Raw genomic sequence first — 18487 nt, 5'->3', positions numbered from 1 at the left:
CCTGTTACTGATCCATACCCCGAATTACACGGAGCCGCACCGGGCGCAGCAAAGGCAGAACGCGCCTATGCGGAGCCGGAAGGTGCTGCCGCCCTGATTCCTTTACTCGAGATACCTTCACGGGAAAGTCTCGACTAGCACATACACAGACAGGATGCACAAGCCGTCCGATTTCTTTCCTTTCAAAGCAAGTAACAGCTTTTTTCAGAAGAATACTCGGGGGAGATTCTTCCCATGAAGGTTTTTTTTTGAAGAAAACAAGAGTTTTGACGAGTCGAGGAAAAACAGAACCGAACCCAGTCGCTCCGGCAGGGATATGAGATCGTGCCCCTGAAAGGGACATTTAGAGCTCGTCGACATCGATCTCCTTCTCGTCTTCGCTCTCGCGGTCCTCGTCGAACTCGACATTGTCCTCGAAGCCCTCGTGGCCGTAGGTGTCGGTCTCGTTGATCTTGGCGTGTTCGGGCAACTCGCCGTAGGCCTTGAGACTTCTGGCCTCATCGGCGGTGTACTTCATGATGACGTCGCCCTTTTCGTCTTGGTAGTCACGCAGCGAGAGAAGGATAATGTCACCCTGGTTGATCCAGACCTTCTTGCGGAGCTTGCCACGGATGTGAGCGAGACGCTTCTCGCCATCGAAGCAGAGTGCCTCGAGACGGCCGTTACCAAGCATCTTCACGACCTGCGCATACTCCTGACCTTCTTCCTTGAAGACGAGCTCACGCTTCTCGTTGTCGTTCTCGTTCTTTCCACGACGACGGTTCTTACCGCCCTGTTTGGTTGCAGATACGTTAGCAAAAACAGTCCTAGACATGTGTATAGACGTGTGGCGCAGTTTCGCTTCGTTCTCCGATGCTCTCTGAATATGGCAGCCTCTATGCCTTCCATATCTCACATCTTCCTGGCTGGAAATGTGTCGTTGAGGTGGGATATGGTGGCATGAGGTGGGCACCAGAGTCAAGCGTAAAACAAAGCGAAAATCTGTAAGGCGGGGTACCCGGGTGGGATGCAGCACGAACTCACCTTTCCCTTGTTCTTGGGCATATTGGGATCTCGCTAACCGCGGTGGTCTTTCACTCGATGCGATAGGAGATGTCCGGGTAAGGGGAGATTTAAATAGATGTCCCTGAGGACCAGAAAAGTGGAAGTGGGGGGAAAGACGAGGAAGGCGGAGGCAAGCGAGAGGCCGGCGCTTCATGTTTTGCGAGGCTTTTCGTTGGCTTATGTCATCCATGGTGAGTGGGTGGCGTGGCGGCCTGATTTGCGCCTGAGGCTTGCCACAAGGGGTCTGCCAATCATTGTCGTCATGAAGCCACCGCCCGGTGGCAGAATCAGGGGACCGCCGAAGCATCCCCGAATGCTGGGATAACTTTTTGGCTCGCTAGAGAATTGAATGCGCTCATTCTTGGTTCGTATTCCACTTCTTGTGAATTGTTTATCAGTTCCGTTGCTTACAATATGTTGAGATAGATACATATCGCTCGCTGCTGGAAGGGTTGGCCTTTTTCTGTTCCGATCCGGCGATAGGCGCATCATACTACTTAGTGCTAATATACCAAGCATCCAGCTAGCGTCCTACCATCTATTCTATCATTATTGTACTATATACGGAGTCAATTGACTTGCCTCCGAGGCCTGCAACCCACATCCATCATGAAGACACTAAGGAGTCACAAATCGTTCATAATGCGATACTTTCCGAACTACAAACCGTCCCATGTCGCCTCCCGGTACTTAAACGCAGATGTCCACCCTCTCCAGCCTAAAATCACACACATGTATGCCACCCGCGACAAAAGCACACTCTGGTGGATGGTAAATCCATCGCATCTGATGTCCGTGAGGATGAAGCGTGTGGTTCGGTCGTGGTGTAGCCGACGAGCCCGGATGGCATTCCGGCTAGCGTTGAAAGACCATGGGTTTGATGCGGACGGTCGAAAAGCAGGGCAGGAACTGCTAGGTGACTCTAATGGGAAAGGGGGGAATGGAAAGAATCTGAAGGGGCGTGTTGACCTATTGCTTCATGCGGATATTTTGCGGGAGCCTTTCGAGGTATTGCGAAAGGAGATGGATGCTGGAGTGAGTGCTTTGGTAAATCATTTGAAGACGACGAAAGATGCAGCTCCTAAGCCGGCCAAAAAGCAAAAGAAGGCAGTGGATGCTCGTGACGATAAAGGGAATGAGACATCGTTATAGCCTTGGCCGACTTCTTCTTCATACTACTACTGTAGGTTAGTTCTGGACACCGGTTCGGGTCCGTCATTGTATATATGTACAACATCAGTGGATGAGTAGACGGGGAAATATACTTAGCCCCCTTGCGATGTGCCACGCAAGACATGCAGCGATTTCCTGTCATTCATGCATAATTTTCTCAACAAAGATAAGATGAACGAGAGGGGAGAATGGAAATTTGTTAAATTCCCATATCCCATTATTCACGGGATAGTTCTTTGGATGGAATGAAGAAGCATCCATGTAGTTATCGCGGGCCAGAGACCACGCGGCCGAGCCTCCTTGGCGCCTGTCGCTACCGGCCGATCTTCATTCAGCCTGAAGAAGACAACAACAACCTCACTTTCCTCCTGCGATCAACTCTTCCTTCCCTTTCAGGATCCCAGGCCACCTGATCACGAATCGACGTTGCCAGACGTCACGAATTTGTTTTCTCTTTGATGCGCCATCCCTGATATCCGCTACCTGTTCCCAATATGCTGGTCTCCTTGACAGTCGGCAAGGTAGACGCAGGAGTCGCCGTACTCTTGACCCAGGACAATAGACTGGTGAGTTTAATTCCATACCCACGCACTTACAGCGAGCGATTGACGCACGAGCCTGCTCAATATCTCCTCCAAATAATCCACCCTGCGCTTCGAGTAGCCCTGACACTCAACTAACCCGCCCCCAGATCGAATTCCCCTCCGTCCTTCTCCCCAGCAACATCACGTCCGGTAGTATCGTCGACATCACCGTCGCGCGCAACCACGCAGCCGAATCCGCCAGTGCCGCAAACTTCCAGTCGCTCCAAAAACGTATCCTCAATACCTATGGCATCAAGACCCCCACACCCCCGGTTCTCCGTCTCCGCAACGCAACCCAAACTTCCCTCGTCCTGGAATGGGACCCTATTGACCTAGCCACCGCATCCCTGAAGTCACTCTCCCTGTATCGCAATGGCTCCAAAGCCGGGTCCATTCCCCGTCCGCTTGAGACGCGAAGCACCAAGATTAGCGGTCTAGCCATTCACACCGAATACACCTTCCACCTCGTCCTGCGCACTACCGCCGGCACTTACCAGTCGGAGAAGTTGACCTGCCGCACGCACAAGATGACAGATCTCTCCGGTATCACAGTGACGGCGGGCGTCCTTCCCCCACAACAGAAGGATGCTCTTGCAGCTGCGTTGGATCGCATCGGTGGAAAGCTGATCGACTCGGTCCGCATTGATACCACCCACTTTGTCTGTACCGAGGGGAGGGGTCCGCTCTGGGAGAAGGCCGTTGAGATGAACATCCCCGTGGTTGTTCCGGAATGGGTGGATGCTTGCGAGGCTGAGGGCACTATTGTCAGTGTTCGTGGGTATTACCTGAATGCTGATCCCAAGGCAAGACAGCTGGGCCCGATTCACAGCTCTACTCAGCACCAACGAACGGTTTCTACCGCCACCTCGAATCTGGCGCCCCCAGCTGCGCAGGCTCAGACCCCTTCACGGCAGACGGGGCAGGAAGATGAGCAGAACCTTGAGCCCCCGGTTACGCCGTTCCCGGGAGCTGAGATGACCGGCCAGCCCATCGCGGAAGAGAAGGAGGTGGGATCGGACGAGAGCACAGAGTCGCCGCCCCCTCCACCTCCGAAGGATGAAGAGAAGGAGGATGAAACTGCCGAGCAGAATGGCGATCATGAAGCATCGCCACCTCCGCCAGAGAAGGACGAGAGCGAGAGCGAGGGTGAGGGTAAGGACGAGGAAGAGAAGACCGAAGAGGACACGCAAGAGCCAGAAGAGGAAGAGAAAGAGAAGGACGACTCATCAAATGCCAAAGAGCGCAAATCAAAGGAGGGAGGAGAAGGGGACTTTAATGAAGTCCCTCTGTAATGACTGTGCCCCCGGTAGTAGACGACCGCTCCTGCTCCTCCCCCTCTTCCTCTTTTCATTTCTTCATCTACGATTCAAGTTGACTAGCGTCATGAGTGTATATCCGATACATTAGCCCTCTTCCCCCACCCCTACCACGACCCTTTATCGCACGAGTTCATTTTGTTATATTCCTTTCTTCAACACGGGCGGAAAGATGATGTCACAGGGCCGGTGTATGTTACGTTTCTTTCTTATATTATTATACTATATTTTATATTGTATCTTCATTAAGGCCTATGCCTCTACAACATGTATGCTGTCCTTCCCACACTATCCCCTATCAAGGCAGTTATCATAATAGAATTAAGTAGTATTTTGTACAGCATATACAGGACAAATAGGTAGCACCATGCACAAGTATCATTAACTCCCAATCAATTCTAGCTCTATCATCGCATAAAGTCTAGATGCTAGCTAGATGCATGCAATAAAATAACCCCGAAAAATAAAATGCCCCGAAATGTAATATCTGTACATCGTCGTCATCCTCTCATTCGCATATAGTACGTTATCCCATCATTCATGGCGTACGTTAACCTCGTAAATAGGTGAGGTGAGGTAAGTCTATCTGCTGTAAAGGAAAATTTTTTTTTTTTACCCCTTCTTCTTTCTGTTTGAAGCACTTATGAAAAGTGTATGTACCTCGGGCAGAGATGAATCAATTACCCGAACAACTGGTTTTATGGTTGATGGGTTTATTTGACGTTGCGGACAATGTCGTCGAAAGCCTTCGCGACGTAGGCGACGTTCTTCTGGCTCACTGTTGAGAGGGGAGAGAGAGGGTTAGTGGGTGTGCGTGTGGGTATTAAGATTTGGGGGTGGGGTGAAGGGAGAAAGCTTACAGCCGCTGATGGAAGCTCTGCCGGATTTGATGAGGTAGACGTGGTATTTCTCCTTCAGGGCTTGGACCTGGGTAGGGGTGAGGCCGGTGTAGGAGAACATGCCGTTCTGTAAGGGGAATCATGGTTAGTATATACATGTTTGTGGGACTGGGGAAAAGCTGAAGGAGGAATTTGGTATGTACCTGTTCAACGATGTGCTTCCAGGTCCCGGGGGTCTCGAGACGGACGAGCTCATCGTACAGAGCAGCGCGCATGGCCTTGATACGGGAGCTCATGACCTTGAGGTCATCGTGCCATTGCGTGGTGAGGGCATCGTTGGTCAAGACCTTCTTGACGATGGAGCAACCGCCAGTAGGACCCATGGAGAACTCGCCGCGGATGAAGTGGCAGAGGTTGTTGACGACGAGATCGCGCAGGTTTTGGGAACCCTCTGCGACGACGTAGTGGAAAGCGCCGACACGCTGGCCGTAGAGACCGAAGTTCTTGGAGAAGGACTGCGCAACGCACATCTCCATATGGGGCTTCTCGTTGAGGAAGTAGCGTACGGCCCAGGCGTCCTCGTCGGCGGATCCGGAGGCGAAACCCTGGTAGGCGGAGTCGAAGAAGGGGAAGATCTTCTTGCGCTCACAGATCTGGGCAATGGCCTTCCATTGCTCCTTGGAGGGGTCGAGACCGGTGGGGTTGTGCGCGCAGGCGTGCAGAAGGATGACATCGCCTTCTTGGGCGTCGGATTCAAGGGTGGACATCATGCCCTCGAAGTCGAAGGAGCGGGTCTCGGGCTTGTAGTAAGGGTAGGTCTTGCGGGGGACGCCGACGAGGTCCCAGATGGTGACGTGGTTGGCCCAGGAGGGGTCGGAGAGCCAGACAGTCTTGGGCTTCATCTTGTGAGCGAGGAAGAGAGCACCCAGGTGGTTGGCGCCAGTGCCGGCGACGGACTGGACGGAGCCAATGCGGGCTTTCAGGGCCTTGTGCTCCTCGCAAAGGTTCTTGGAGTCGAAGCCGAACATCAGGTCCCGAGCCAGCTCGAGGAACGGGATGTCGCCTTCAATCGCGGTGTATTCGTGGCGGAAGGGGCTGTCTTCGGCGAGCAATTGCTGCTCGGCCTTGCGGACAGAGGGCAATGGCCAGGGCTTGCCATCGTCAGTGCGGTAGACACCGACACCGAGACTGACTTTGTCGGGGAAAGTGTCGTTGGCGTATTCGCGGTTGAGGGCGAAGATCTCGTCCGCCGGTAGCGGAGTCAGGTTGAGGACAGTCATGGTGGTGGGAGTGGAATTGAGAAGAAATGTTCAGGTTATTGCAGCCAGTAGTTCAGATTTTAGGAAGAGGATCTGAAGAGGTATATAAAGTGGAGGAGGGGCAATCGGTAAGATTTTCCGATAGAGAAGCGGCGGTGCGAAAAGGTGGAGCAAGGGAGGGAAAGAATTCAAAGAGGGTGGAGGGCGTAATAAGATCTAGTCGCGATGCAACACGAGGAGCGGATATTTACTGAGGGAGGGGGTAAAAAAGGAACGGGTATGCTAAATTCAGTAATGAGGGTGGATCAGTGTGAGCAGTGAGTCAGGGCGTGGATGAAGAATTGAAGCCGTGAGGATTGGCCGATATCGCCCATCGCGACGCCAGCCGTGCGGGTTGGCGTCACAACTAAATACCCGCTGCTGCTTCAATTCCCCCCGATCCCCAAACTGCCTACGTCGATCGAAGAGATTTGCTTTTGTTTCTTGCCACTGACGATGCGGCAAATGCGATGACGGCAAAGTCTGTCTGATTGAAAGGTTCCTGAGGAGGCGCAGTGGTGGGTCGAACCAGACATTGGGGAATGCGACCCTTCCTGCGTAGTTGTGCCTGAAGCAGTAACTGACGGAGGAAGCCTGTTGGATGATATATTATTGTCTCTCACTTCCTCGTGTCATCCTCCTTCCAACTCCGAGGGGCCGGATTTCGTGTTCCTGCCTCACATTGCTTAGCGCACTTGCAGTTCGTAATTGTTGTCTGCAGGATCCATGTCAGATGAATTCATACTAGCTTTGTCTATGCGAGTCAGCTGCCGGGTGGGATAGACCGTTAGTCGACTCTACGTAGTCAATGAGACAATGATTAACCACCAATGCTACCCTACTAACCATCTCAATCGCTACTGTCATATTGATTGACGGACAGCAACGGAGTTATAGTAGACGGCTACACCCGGCTATTGCCTGGTTGCCCCAAAGCGCTGTCGGATCCGATAGTAACCGAGCGGATATTCCGCGAGAACGATTGAAGCTATCAGAAGACCAGGCGTTATAGTGGTCATTCCCTGCTGTCTGACACTCAAAGACGAGGATGGTATCAATTGATGCTTGTATACCACGTGAAATAAGGTTGCACAAACGGGCCACACCTTGATAACGGATCGAGAGCCGAGCATATGAGGGGTCGTGAGGGGTTGGCTGTCCCTCATCAGAGGACATGGTCAGAGCGACCTCTCTCTGGCCATTGCCTTGCGTCAACTTGTCTCGTGAATATAATTGAATAGACTGACACCACTATGCCTGCTCTTAATGACGAAAAGACCTTGAGAGAGCTACGACCCCGGGTCCTTCTCCAACCGCTTCACAACAGCATTCCGTCGGAGTTGCTACCTCGGTTCGACCCGGTCTACGTGGAACACTACAACAAATACAATGCTGGGAGGTTACATACCCATGAGGTTCCTATCGAGGAATTCCGCAAGAATCCTGCCAAGTATGCCATCGTCTACGGTCGTGCTCAAGGACCTGATATTTTCCGCATCACGGAGCAGACATGTCCTGTGGAAGGAGGCGAGATAACCATTCGCATCTTCGAACCTGCTCCCAAATTGGATGAGCATGGCAAAGCCAAGAAGAGGGCTGCATACGTCAACTTTCACGGAGGAGGTTGGGTGTTTGGCGATCTCTCAGTTGATCATGATTTCTGCAAGACACTCGTCGATGGCCTGGACGGGCAATTAGTCGCCTTTGATGTCGACTACCGTTTAGCTCCTGAGCACAAGTACCCGATCCCCGTCGACGACTGCTGGGCCGCTTTCAATTGGGTCAGCTACTATTCCCTGTCTACATTGACGGGTATGACCAATGCCAACTGACATCCCATGCAGATCCGCTCCCAGAAAGCAGAGGAGTTCAATGTTGATCCAGATCGAATGGCTGTTGGAGGTTGTTCGGCCGGAGGCCACCTGTCGGCCGTGGTCGCTCATCTCTGCCGTAATGCCGGCATTCCATTGCGTCTGCAGGTGCTGAACGTGCCCGTATGTGATCTACACAGCGGCTACACTCCGGATGGCGACTTCGATCGGGAGAACTGTCCCTATGAATCCTACAGAGAAATGGAGTTCACCGCAGCTCTTCCCGTCGCACGAATGGCCTATTTCCATCGTCACTTCTTGGGGGTTCCTCGACCAGCACGTTCAGAGGAGGTGAGTAGTGCCCGTGTAATTGCTGCAGCCAGAGCTGCACACAACTGCAAAATGCTGATGTGGACCATAGGACTGGAAGATCTCCCCCATGTTTGCGCCTGACTTTTCTGGACTAGCACCTGCGTTGGTCTTCACCGCCGAAATGGATCCTCTGCGGGACGAAGGGGAGGGTTACGCTGCCAAATTGAAAGCTGCCGGTTGTCGAGTGGAGATGATGCGTATGGCAGGAGCTCCCCACACGATTGCCATGTTGAATGGCATCATGGAGAGCGGCCGTATATACATTGAGAAGGTCATTGAAGCGATGAAACGGGAACTGACAGAGTAAATAACCAATTTGTTCGGCTGAAGGGATATCGGAGATGGAGTGCAGTACTGGTACAGAGAGACAAGAAGATGGAGATGCGGAGAGACAGCAGGATCATGGTTTATCCGACGAGAATCCTTACCGTATGATACGATTCAGGCCGGACAGCGAAGGTGTGGCAGACGGGTAACCGGCGTCCTGAACATTACCGGGCCGGGAGATTTCGGCAGGCGGTATCGGAAACAGTTGGGGTGGATTAAATATGCGCGGCTGCTGCTGCTCTTCTTCTTCCCTTCTTTTCTGCGTGGTTTGTTTGCCGTCCCCCAGGTTTTGGGTAGAATTGGAATATCATTAGATCTGTCCCTTTATTCTGTTTATTTTAGAGAGAAAATGTACGACCAACACCCCGCACATATCCACAACAGGATTTGAATTGTGGTTCCCCAGAAAAATGGCACCATTGGCCTGTCAGCCACACTGACTAACCGCGTGATGATGAATAGAACCAAAAGCCGCTCGTCATGTTGACATCTGCCCACACTTCCCGAGCCGCGGTGCGCTCGATGGCCTCCTTGACACATGCTGCATCTCGAGTGTCGGCTTCCCCCGCAGTTGCCCGCACTGCCGTGGCTTTCACCCCCGCCTCGTTCAGTTGCCGTCGTCTTCTGAGCTCCAATAGCCGACCTGTTCAACAATTCCCCCGTCTCCAGTCTTTGACTTCTACCTCCAGCAAGAGAGCTTTCGGTACCACCGTCAAGATGGTATGCTGTACCCTTTCTATCGGATCGCATCTATCGTGCGGATGACGACTTCGCCATGGGGAACTGTTCCCAGTGGGAGACGTTGCTAATCGGTTATTGTTCTAGTCTTCGGCTACCCGCACTGAGACCGATGCCTTCGGTGAGATCCAGGTATGTGCTACACTCATGATGACGATGCGTATAGACTGGAAATGCTAACGGATCTCTGTTCTAGGTCCCCGCGGACAAGTACTGGGGTGCTCAGACCCAGCGGTAAGATCCCGACCTCACCAATCGCTGCCATACTGGCAACTGGACATGCGACCGGCAGAGGAGTGAGCAGACGCTGACCGGTGCGACAATAGCTCCCTGGGCAACTTCGACATCAACCAGCCCCAGGACCGCATGCCCGAGCCCGTTGTCAAGGCTTTCGGTATCCTCAAGGGTGCTGCTGCTGAAGTGAACATGAAGTTCGGCCTCGGTAAGCCGCTACCGATCAAGGCAGCACAGCTTCCGCGAAGTTAACATTTGGAAATTAGACCCCAAGATCGGTGAGGCCATCAAGCAGGCTGCCGCTGAGGTTGCGGAGGGCAAGCTGATGGACCACTTCCCTCTCGTTGTCTGGCAGACCGGTTCCGGTACTCAGTCCAACATGAACTCCAACGAGGTCATCTCCAACCGCGCCATTGAGATCCTGGGCGGCGAGAAGGGCTCCAAGAAGCCCGTCCATCCCAACGACCACGTCAACATGTCCGCCTCCTCCAACGACTCCTTCCCCACCGCCATGCACATTGCTGCCGTTCTGGAGCTGGAGAACACCCTCCTGCCTTCCCTGAGAAGCCTGCGCAATGCTCTCCAGGTCAAGGTTGAGAAGTTCGACAAGATTATCAAGATCGGTCGTACTCACCTGCAGGACGCCACCCCTCTCACCCTCGGCCAGGAGTTCTCCGGCTACGTCGCTCAGCTCGACCGCAACATTGAGCGTGTCGAGACCAGCATCCCCCACCTCCGCTACTTGGCTCAGGGTGGTACCGCCGTCGGTACCGGTCTGAACACCTTCAAGGGCTTCGACGAGGCTATTGCTGCTGAGGTCACCAAGTTGACCGGCACTGAGTTCAAGACTGCCCCCAACAAGTTTGAGGTTCTGGCTGCCCACGACTCGATTGTCGAGGCTTCCGGTGCCCTGAACACCCTGGCCTGCTCTCTGTTCAAGATTGCCCAGGATATCCGTTACCTTGGATCCGGTCCCCGCTGCGGTCTCGGTGAACTCGTCCTCCCCGAGAACGAGCCCGGTTCTTCCATCATGCCCGGCAAGGTCAACCCCACTCAGTGCGAGTCCCTTACCATGGTCTGCTCTCAGGTCATGGGTAACCACGTTGCTGCCACCATCGGTGGCATGAACGGTCAGTTCGAGCTGAACGTGTTCAAGCCCCTCATGATCCGCAACCTGCTGCACAGCGTGCGCATCCTGGCCGATGGTATGACCAGCTTCGAGAAGAACCTGGTGCACGGTCTGGAGGCCAACGAGCCCCGCATCAACTCTCTCCTCCACGAGAGGTATGTATTTCCCTTCCAAAATTAGATACGTGTAAAGATGACAGCTAACGGTGGTGTAGTCTGATGCTGGTCACCTGCCTCAACCCCGTCATTGGCTACGACATGGCCTCCAAGGTCGCCAAGAACGCCCACAAGAAGGGCCTCACTCTGAAGCAGAGTGCTATGGAGCTGAAGGCTCTGAGCGAGGAGGACTTTGACAAGCACGTCCGTCCCGAGCTGATGCTGAGCCCCAAGGAGAAGAAATAGATGTATAGCAGGAGAGATGTTTTGGCTTAGCTTGGAGGAGTCATCTAGCGAAGACTATATTTGTATACTCAGGAATACTACTGTACTATTCTCATGTTCAACTTATTGCTTGGATAGATCTCTTCGCTGTACGAAGTATAGATTTTTGATCGGGCTGATGACGGGGCTGACCCCGGGTGTGCTATTTTTGGACCACCAAAGCGGTCCCGCCCACCGATCGAATAGTTCAAGATGCACGGATAGCAACGACTGGCGGTGGATTGCTGAGAACCGGTCAAGTGGTGTTTAAATTAGGAACACTAACGATGTAGTAAAATTGCTGCGCCATCAGGGTTTTGAAGGTAGATCAGCTTGACCAATACAATCGGAAAGAACCGTAAGTAGTAAGTCGTCAGGGGCGGACATTCAAAGTGTTTGGTGTTTCAGGCAAACCGTGGGCCCTTTCTTACTGCTTGTTTATTACCTCCGCCTGGCCCTTTCTTTTCCATGACCGACTGACCGACTGACCGACTGACTCGATTGACCTGTCCTTCTTTTTTTTCTCCTCCATCCTCATCCCTTTCCCCTTTCAAATACTCACCTTCGTTGGAAATTGTCTGTCTCTCGTTCAGACACACTCACACTCGCACTCGCTGAAAGAAATCCTTCATTCCAGCGTTTCAACCTCCGTTTTCACCACTCACTCAATTGAACCCCGCCACTACCCAGGGGCCCTCCCTTAACGCAAACCACCAAACAAACAAACCTCTTCACCCTCTAAAACCTCTTCTTCTTTCTTTCCAATAACAAGTCCAAGACGAACGAATAACCCAACCAAGCGCCAAAATGACCAACACCTCCACCCTCACCCAACCCCCCGCCGAATTCTCCAAGGACGACGCCCCCCTCTTCCCCACGACCCTCATCTCCCCCTCCGTGGCCGCCGAACTGCCCGAAGGCTACAAGATCCGCCCTGTCCGTCGCTCCGACTACAGCCGCGGCTACTTGGATGTGCTGCGCGTGCTGACGACCGTCGGCACCATCACCGAGGAGCAGTGGAACAAGCGCTACGACTGGATCTCGTCGCGCAATGATGAATACTACCTGCTTGTTATCTGTGATGGGGAGGACCGGATCGTGGGTACGGGCAGCTTGATTGTTGAGCGCAAGTTCATTCATGAGTTGGGTCTTGTTGGCCATATTGAGGATATTGCCGTCGATAAGAGTCAGCAGGGTAAGAAGCTGGGGTTGAGGATTATTCAGGCGTTGGATTATGTTGCTGCGCAGGTGGGGTGCTATAAGGTATGTTCGTCTTTTTTCTTTTTATTAGTCTATTCCGAGGTGTAGCAATGATGTTAATGGTGTGTGTGTCTCTGTGCAGAGTATTCTCGATTGCTCCGAGGCGAATGAGGGATTCTATCTCAAGTGTGGGTTTAAGCGGGCTGGGTTGGAGATGGCCCATTATTATTAGGTGGTGGTGGTAATGCATAATTGAAGATATCTCCGGGCTGTTGTTTCGGGGTTGTTGATTGTCATCATGTTCGGGCGTTGTTGTTGTCGTTGTTGTTGTATACTACATATAGATAGATGTCTAGATACGGGTTGGGTCAGGACTTATTTGTTCGATGGGTTTCATGGTTGTTGATTTTTACAGTATTATGCATTATATGTTTGCAGGATGATTGCAGGTACTCAGTCAGTTATTGTCTGGCATTCATTCAGCCATCATCGTTAGAGAGATCTAGTAAGTACTATCTCTATAGAAGTAGTAGTATGAACCCTTAGACCTATGGTTGTGAGGAAATAACTATTACATATTGAAGCCTCAGTGAACATTACAGTATAGGTACATTAAGGCCATTGGTAGTGAGCTACTCAAAATAAGTAAACAAACTCATATGCAATTGATAGGTTGTCATGGTACACCATTCTCACTCACATAAGAATAACATATGCCATGCATACAACTTTATCCCTTGCCGCCCTTTTGTGCCTGAGGCATTAATAGCGTGAGGACGGGACTTGAAGAATGGTATCGGAAACGGTTAGTCTAGGTTTGAGCCCTATAGATTTACAAGGTACGGTGATTCACGTGATAGGAGCCCGGGGTTATCCGACCTAATGAAGGATGATGATCTTGAAGGATCGATGAGATCATGTATGTTGCGCATGGGCCTTTTTACTACGTACAGGATATGATTTTACTAGTGGGTATGCAAAGTAGATAGGGGAAGAATGAAAGTAATCATATCACATCCATTTCCATATTCCTTTCCTGGGGAAGTAATAAGTTTTTGAAGACATATCACTTGGGGGAGAGAGAGAAGAAAACGGCGCAGGAAATGAATAAGAAACTTGGTCCAAATCCGAAGAGGAAGGAGCAACAAGGACAGTAGTAGTATCTGATCCCCCTTACCCAACGCTCATACGCCGCAAGGGAAAAACAAAACCAAGGAAATTCGTTTGATGATGTTTTTGGAGAATAGAAATCTTTGATGAGGCAAAAAGAAAAAAATGCTTCCTCGTGGGGGGTTTCTATTTTTTTGATTAGAATAACCTCCCAAATTCCCTATGTCCATAACATATTCCCACCCCCATAAGTGTTGTCATTTCTTATTCCTTTTACTTTCATCCCAGTCCCAACAGCCAGTACCGCCTCTAATCCGTTTTAACGCGACTTGGCAGCGACCTTGGGGGCAGAGCCCTTAGCACCCTGCTTGCTCTGGATGCGCTGAGCGGGCTTGGCGCCGGAGGCAGCGGCCTTGGCCTTCTCAGCACGCTTGCGGCTCTCGTTGGCGGCCTTCTTCTCCTTGGCGTCCTTGATGGCCTGCTGGCGAGCGGCGGCACGGGCCTCGGGGCGCTGAGCGCGGCGCTCCTTGATCACGTCGAGGGAGGCACCAACGATGGCACGCTGGCTCTTGACGGCACGGCGAGTGCGCTTCTTGGCAACTTCCTGTAGGTTTGGAAAAAGGGTCCCAGTCAGCATGTGGTCTCCTTTTATGGAACCTTTATACATGTATCCCCCTTTCTTCCTTCGATGTTGTTGCGATAGTCTCCACTGCCACCACCGGGTTGTAGTTCATCCCATCCGATATATCATCGAAGATAGATTCAACCGTCATATCCAGTCACATATTGATGTATGTTCGCGTCGTAATTCGATGACATATGCATCACTCCAGTAGGTCCTCCTCTTTCCAACCCATGCAACAAAACAACGAAACAACAAACTCAACGAATCCAAAGGGACAAATGGCGGGTACTGACTTCAGAGATGCCCTTCTTGTGCTGGCGACGGTAGAGGACAGTCCAGGCGATGCGGCGGGGGTTCTTGCGCTGGAGGAAGAGGGACTCGGACTTTCCATTCTGGAAGCGGAAGATCTTGCTGTCGCCACGGACGTACAGCTTACCCTATAATTTTTTCAAAAATCAACCGTCAACTGATATATCCTTATTTCTTTTTCATATTGTATGTATTGGTGAAGGGTCTGGTGTAGATGTAGGTTTTCGTGGCGAATTTCGAGGCCGGTCGTTTTGTGAAAGTTGCTGGCGGGAAAGGGACATCAAAACGCACCTTTCCAGGGTAGATCTTCTGACCGCTGAAAGAATCGTCGTAGGTACGCATCTTGAACGTCTGAGATGCGCAGCCGGTCGAGACGAGATGTTGTCGGTTGGCGTTGGGTGGTTGAGTCGAAGCGGTCTCTGCGGCGAGCTGTTCGTGAGACTGACACAATTGTGGTGCGGTGCGGAGCCTCGCTAAGCGGTGCCACGTGACCGCCCCTGCCCTTGGCTGGTTGGCTGCCGCCTCGACTTCTCCAGATCTTGGGGATCGGGATGTATGTGCTTGATGAGTTAGTTTTAAGGTTGTATTACTTAGGACTTTAACAGTTTAATATTTTAATTTGAGAAGTTAACTGGAATTATGGTCGCATATTTGCATTGATGACTTCATAATACATACATTGGCCTCAATGCTCGCTATTCTCTCCCTCCGGATAATGACCTAATATCATCAGAACTGCCATCTTCTGTCGAAGACTCCTCCATACCACCCTTCAACGGCTAATAGATTTGGAGCTTCCTTTGGAGCTTATCTGTGACTGCTGTACGGTGAATTGTCATCGGCATATTATCGTAACTTCGTCATGATATTGTCGTGCTTCATAACGTAGCGCCCCGCTGACTACTCGTGCCAGTCGCATACGGCCCAGGGATCTGCCTTGCACTCCTAACAGCATTGGTGTCAACACAGACTCATGCACTACTTGAAAAGAAACGAGTAATTTTCGCTACTCACCTTGCACTGTATGTCTCGGCAAGTCCTGTCCGGGCATATTCCGCAACAGGACGGGCAGACATGCTTTCCGCAACCTGGCGTTGAACACAAGGAGAACGTGCTCGCGTCCTTGATGTAGGCTCCCACAGACTCCATGAGGCCCATTAGCCGTCTGCGGTCTCGTGCCACTAGAGGATCAGTTCCCTCATCCGCGACTGCGCGCCTCAGCTCCTCGTACACGCAACAGGCGGAACCGCAAAGAGGGCATTCCCCGTAGCATTTGGTGCACCATGGGTTTCTATAATTCCAAAACCTAGTGTAACCACTTCTCTTGCGTTTCCAATCTTCCTTGGGGTCGCGCGTTTGCTTAGTACAAGCTGTGGTCTGGCGAATGTAACCAACCTGTCATCCTGTCAGCAGGTATAGGCTAATAGTTATGGGCTTTGGGTAGAATGTTACCAGGTCGTCGATCGAGCTCGCGCGCCCAACTGGAGAGCTATCGTGGTAGTCCGTGCCTGCTCCTTCTTCGTCCTTGTCCTTGTCCTTGTCACTCTCCCTATCCACGAGGTTTGCTCGGCGGAAAACAATGACTTTCTTGTCTTGCTTGGCAGTCTGTCTTTCCTGGGGCCAGACGTACGCAAGGACGGACTTAAGTGGACGGAGCCAGGAAGCCATTGCTTAGTCCCTCTTAGGCTCTGGATCAGCTGTCACTATGGTAGCCAAATATACCCAAAGTGAGAATACTCACCTGGAGAAGATCTGTAGCACTTTACTACCTTTCCTGGAGAGGCTGCGAACTGGACCTTCTTCCCTGTCTTCGCGCCTTTATTCTTCTTCAGAATACCTGCGAGGTTGCGAGCTGCAGCAGTTGTATCGTTGATCTCTTGAGAACCAGCACTGGTTGAAGGGGATTGTTGTGTGTTGGGCTTCGGACCAGCTCCAAACACTGAGTGCAGAGTCTGGGGAAAAGAGTCTAGGGACATTGCACTGGGGTCTTCCCTTAAATCCTGCTCTGTCGCCGTCATATTCACAGGATTTGTAAACAAAGCTGGAAAGAAAAGCGGGTCATCGTGATGGTCTGTGATGTGAAATGCTCCGGCGAGCTGGCTGGTGATGTCGTCGGTCAGTTGAGTGAGATGAGAAACCGGGTCCTCGCTTTCTGCTTGAAAGGAGTGAGGCTGGTCTCTAGAATGATGGGTGTCAGATATATCAAAGTAACTAGCATTGTTTCTCTTTCTCCGATTCTGCTGGCGATATACAATCAGAAGAGAAAACATACGTTGCTTCTCCAGAGGTGTCCATATTGTCCTCGTTATTCATTGTGCTGTTGTTGATGGTCACTGTGACTAGTTTGCTTGAAGTGCTTGGTTAGATAACTATCTTTACCGCTTGATAGTAGACTTAGGCAGGCAGGCAGAATATCGGTATCTTCCTGGTCTTGAAAATAACTGCACAAGGGAGCGTAGGGGAGCGTAAGAAAGCAAAACCAAGCTATACAATACGTGTTAGTATGAGTTAATCTTCGAGATTATTCACTGTGGTACCGTAATGAAATTGGTGAATCTCCTAGCTGATTTTCTCTAGGACCATACTATTCAAGGTCAGGAAGATAGAGGTATTTCCAGCAGTATCATGTTACTGGGTAGGCTATGATATCTAAATCGATAGTCATGGATCATTGTGTACTACAAGCTAGGTGCATAATAAACCACCAGGCCAGTTGAGCCAGTAGAACTAAATCAAAGCCAACGATCTGCTACAGGTATATGCAATTCTATGGAAGGAATCTCTAAGATCGAAATCGAAAAACAGATCGCAGCCGGATGAAACAAAGCAAATGCCTATACCACACATCTGGAATGAGCCACAGCTCTATCACCATACATGAGCACTTGCGGGGAAACGAACCAGAGTTGATGGTTATGGATGCCTTCTCATTGTATGTAAGAAAAGGTCCCGGAGAATCGAGGCCTATCCTAAAAATGCCAGGAAGGCAGAATGTCGCAGTACTTTTGCTCATGGTCACATCACAACATTGCTGCTCCTACAGTTTGTTTAGCGGGTGGAGCCCTTTCCGCCTTTCTTATCTAAGTCATCGCGTGGGTTCTAGTCCACTCCTTGGCAGTCTGTATCGCTGCTGGCTCGTCCTCCTTCCAGCGCTGAGCAACATCATTGGCAAGCGGGTCGTCAGGATTGGGGGCTCCCAGCAAAGCCTGGATGGAGAGAAGAATCGTGCGAATTTGCAAAGCGGGAGACCAGTTATCTAGCCGCACGTTAGCCTAAATTCTTGTATCCTCCTTCCAACGTTGAGGTGTAATATTGCATACTCTTCAAGACGTCCAAGCAAATCCGCCCCAGGCGGTCAATGTTGGGATGGTAGATCTTGGTCAAAAAGCGAATCTTGGGCGGAGTCATCGGGTAGTCCTCTGGCAGGAACAGCTCGAGGCGGAAAATGCCACCTTGAACGAAGTCAACACCCATACAAACAGCCTATGTATGCTTCTCTATTTACCTTCGTATGGAGACTGTGCCGGTCCGTGAATGGAGACATCGAAGTAACGCAGGTTATCTTCGTGAGGTACGGCGTTGATGCCAGGAACTCTGCAGGCGTGCGTCAACAATCTGTACTGTGATAGGATTCTTTCGTTAACCGGATAACTCACGGCTCTGCCATGAGACGCTCGGTCTCCTTGATGATTCGCTTAGGCAACGCCATTTCGAGTCTGTGAAATAAGAACGTTTAATGTTCTGTTCAACCCCGCGATTTCACGGTTATGATCAAGGTGGGGCTTACGGCTCTCCTGCAGATTTCTGGCAGTCGGAAAGCAGCGGATACCTCTCCCACGTAGCTTTGGAGCAGGCGGAACTTGACAGCAGCCTCTAGCGATGATCGCGGGGAGTAGAAGCAACAGCCACCTGGGATGATCCTATGGCTGGAGTTCGATTCGATATGGAACGACGTAACC

At 51.4% G+C, this 18487-nt stretch overlaps 9 protein-coding genes across 9 annotated transcripts; 5 read left to right on the top strand and 4 right to left on the bottom strand.

The window, feature by feature from the left end:
* Positions 1-2: 2 nt before the first annotated feature.
* On the bottom strand, positions 3-1158 carry BO85DRAFT_448116 (translation initiation complex factor eIF1A). The gene is made up of 2 exons (XM_025659870.1): positions 1024-1158; positions 3-772 (listed from the first exon to the last, which is right to left on the bottom strand). Exons 1-2 carry the CDS (start codon positions 1042-1044, stop codon positions 344-346), a joined length of 450 nt encoding a protein of 149 aa, XP_025517090.1. The 5' UTR covers positions 1045-1158; the 3' UTR covers positions 3-343.
* A 315-nt stretch (positions 1159-1473) lies between these two features.
* Positions 1474-2312, top strand: BO85DRAFT_448115 (uncharacterized protein). The gene is made up of 2 exons (XM_025659869.1): positions 1474-1495; positions 1568-2312. The coding sequence occupies exon 2, from the start codon at positions 1654-1656 to the stop codon at positions 2194-2196; it is 543 nt and encodes a 180-aa protein (XP_025517089.1). The 5' UTR covers positions 1474-1495; positions 1568-1653; the 3' UTR covers positions 2197-2312.
* A 263-nt stretch (positions 2313-2575) lies between these two features.
* On the top strand, positions 2576-4468 carry BO85DRAFT_418361 (putative chitin biosynthesis protein (Chs5)). The gene is made up of 2 exons (XM_025657812.1): positions 2576-2783; positions 2909-4468. Exons 1-2 carry the CDS (start codon positions 2712-2714, stop codon positions 4091-4093), a joined length of 1257 nt encoding a protein of 418 aa, XP_025517088.1. The 5' UTR covers positions 2576-2711; the 3' UTR covers positions 4094-4468.
* A 362-nt stretch (positions 4469-4830) lies between these two features.
* On the bottom strand, positions 4831-6236 carry BO85DRAFT_369491 (putative aspartate transaminase; the record flags this gene model as incomplete). The annotated part of the gene is made up of 3 exons (XM_025655925.1): positions 4831-4895; positions 4978-5083; positions 5160-6236. 3 exons carry the CDS (start codon positions 6234-6236, stop codon positions 4831-4833), a joined length of 1248 nt encoding a protein of 415 aa, XP_025517087.1.
* A 1271-nt stretch (positions 6237-7507) lies between these two features.
* BO85DRAFT_369513 (alpha/beta hydrolase) lies at positions 7508-8744 on the top strand (the record flags this gene model as incomplete). The annotated part of the gene is made up of 3 exons (XM_025655926.1): positions 7508-8035; positions 8099-8416; positions 8487-8744. The coding sequence occupies 3 exons, from the start codon at positions 7508-7510 to the stop codon at positions 8742-8744; spliced, it is 1104 nt and encodes a 367-aa protein (XP_025517086.1).
* Positions 8745-9244: 500 nt separating this feature from the next.
* Positions 9245-11266, top strand: BO85DRAFT_369223 (class II fumarate hydratase; the record flags this gene model as incomplete). The annotated part of the gene is made up of 6 exons (XM_025655910.1): positions 9245-9484; positions 9590-9634; positions 9699-9736; positions 9829-9944; positions 10003-11020; positions 11080-11266. The coding sequence occupies 6 exons, from the start codon at positions 9245-9247 to the stop codon at positions 11264-11266; spliced, it is 1644 nt and encodes a 547-aa protein (XP_025517085.1).
* An 825-nt stretch (positions 11267-12091) lies between these two features.
* gup1 (glucosamine 6-phosphate N-acetyltransferase) lies at positions 12092-12716 on the top strand (the record flags this gene model as incomplete). The annotated part of the gene is made up of 2 exons (XM_025655885.1): positions 12092-12547; positions 12627-12716. The coding sequence occupies 2 exons, from the start codon at positions 12092-12094 to the stop codon at positions 12714-12716; spliced, it is 546 nt and encodes a 181-aa protein (XP_025517084.1).
* Positions 12717-13913: 1197 nt separating this feature from the next.
* Positions 13914-16841, bottom strand: BO85DRAFT_368448 (60S ribosomal eL24 domain-containing protein; the record flags this gene model as incomplete). Its single annotated transcript, XM_025655868.1, has 9 exons — positions 13914-14198; positions 14513-14656; positions 14820-14969; positions 15016-15088; positions 15543-15616; positions 15669-15923; positions 15981-16198; positions 16270-16706; positions 16801-16841. 9 exons carry the CDS (start codon positions 16839-16841, stop codon positions 13914-13916), a joined length of 1677 nt encoding a protein of 558 aa, XP_025517083.1.
* Positions 16842-17273: 432 nt separating this feature from the next.
* BO85DRAFT_448102 (E2 ubiquitin-conjugating protein UBC13) lies at positions 17274-18426 on the bottom strand. Its single transcript, XM_025659868.1, has 5 exons — positions 18316-18426; positions 18185-18244; positions 18034-18122; positions 17849-17980; positions 17274-17784 (listed from the first exon to the last, which is right to left on the bottom strand). The coding sequence occupies exons 2-5, from the start codon at positions 18235-18237 to the stop codon at positions 17609-17611; spliced, it is 450 nt and encodes a 149-aa protein (XP_025517082.1). The 5' UTR covers positions 18238-18244; positions 18316-18426; the 3' UTR covers positions 17274-17608.
* Between the last annotated feature and the right edge of the window lie 61 nt (positions 18427-18487).

Source organism: Aspergillus piperis, assembly GCF_003184755.1.
Source record: "Aspergillus piperis CBS 112811 unplaced genomic scaffold BO85scaffold_6, whole genome shotgun sequence".
In the NCBI taxonomy this organism is placed as follows: Eukaryota; Fungi; Ascomycota; class Eurotiomycetes; order Eurotiales; family Aspergillaceae; genus Aspergillus; species Aspergillus piperis.
Note: the sequence above shows the minus strand (reverse complement) of the source record. Positions and strands in the feature narration are given on the sequence as shown.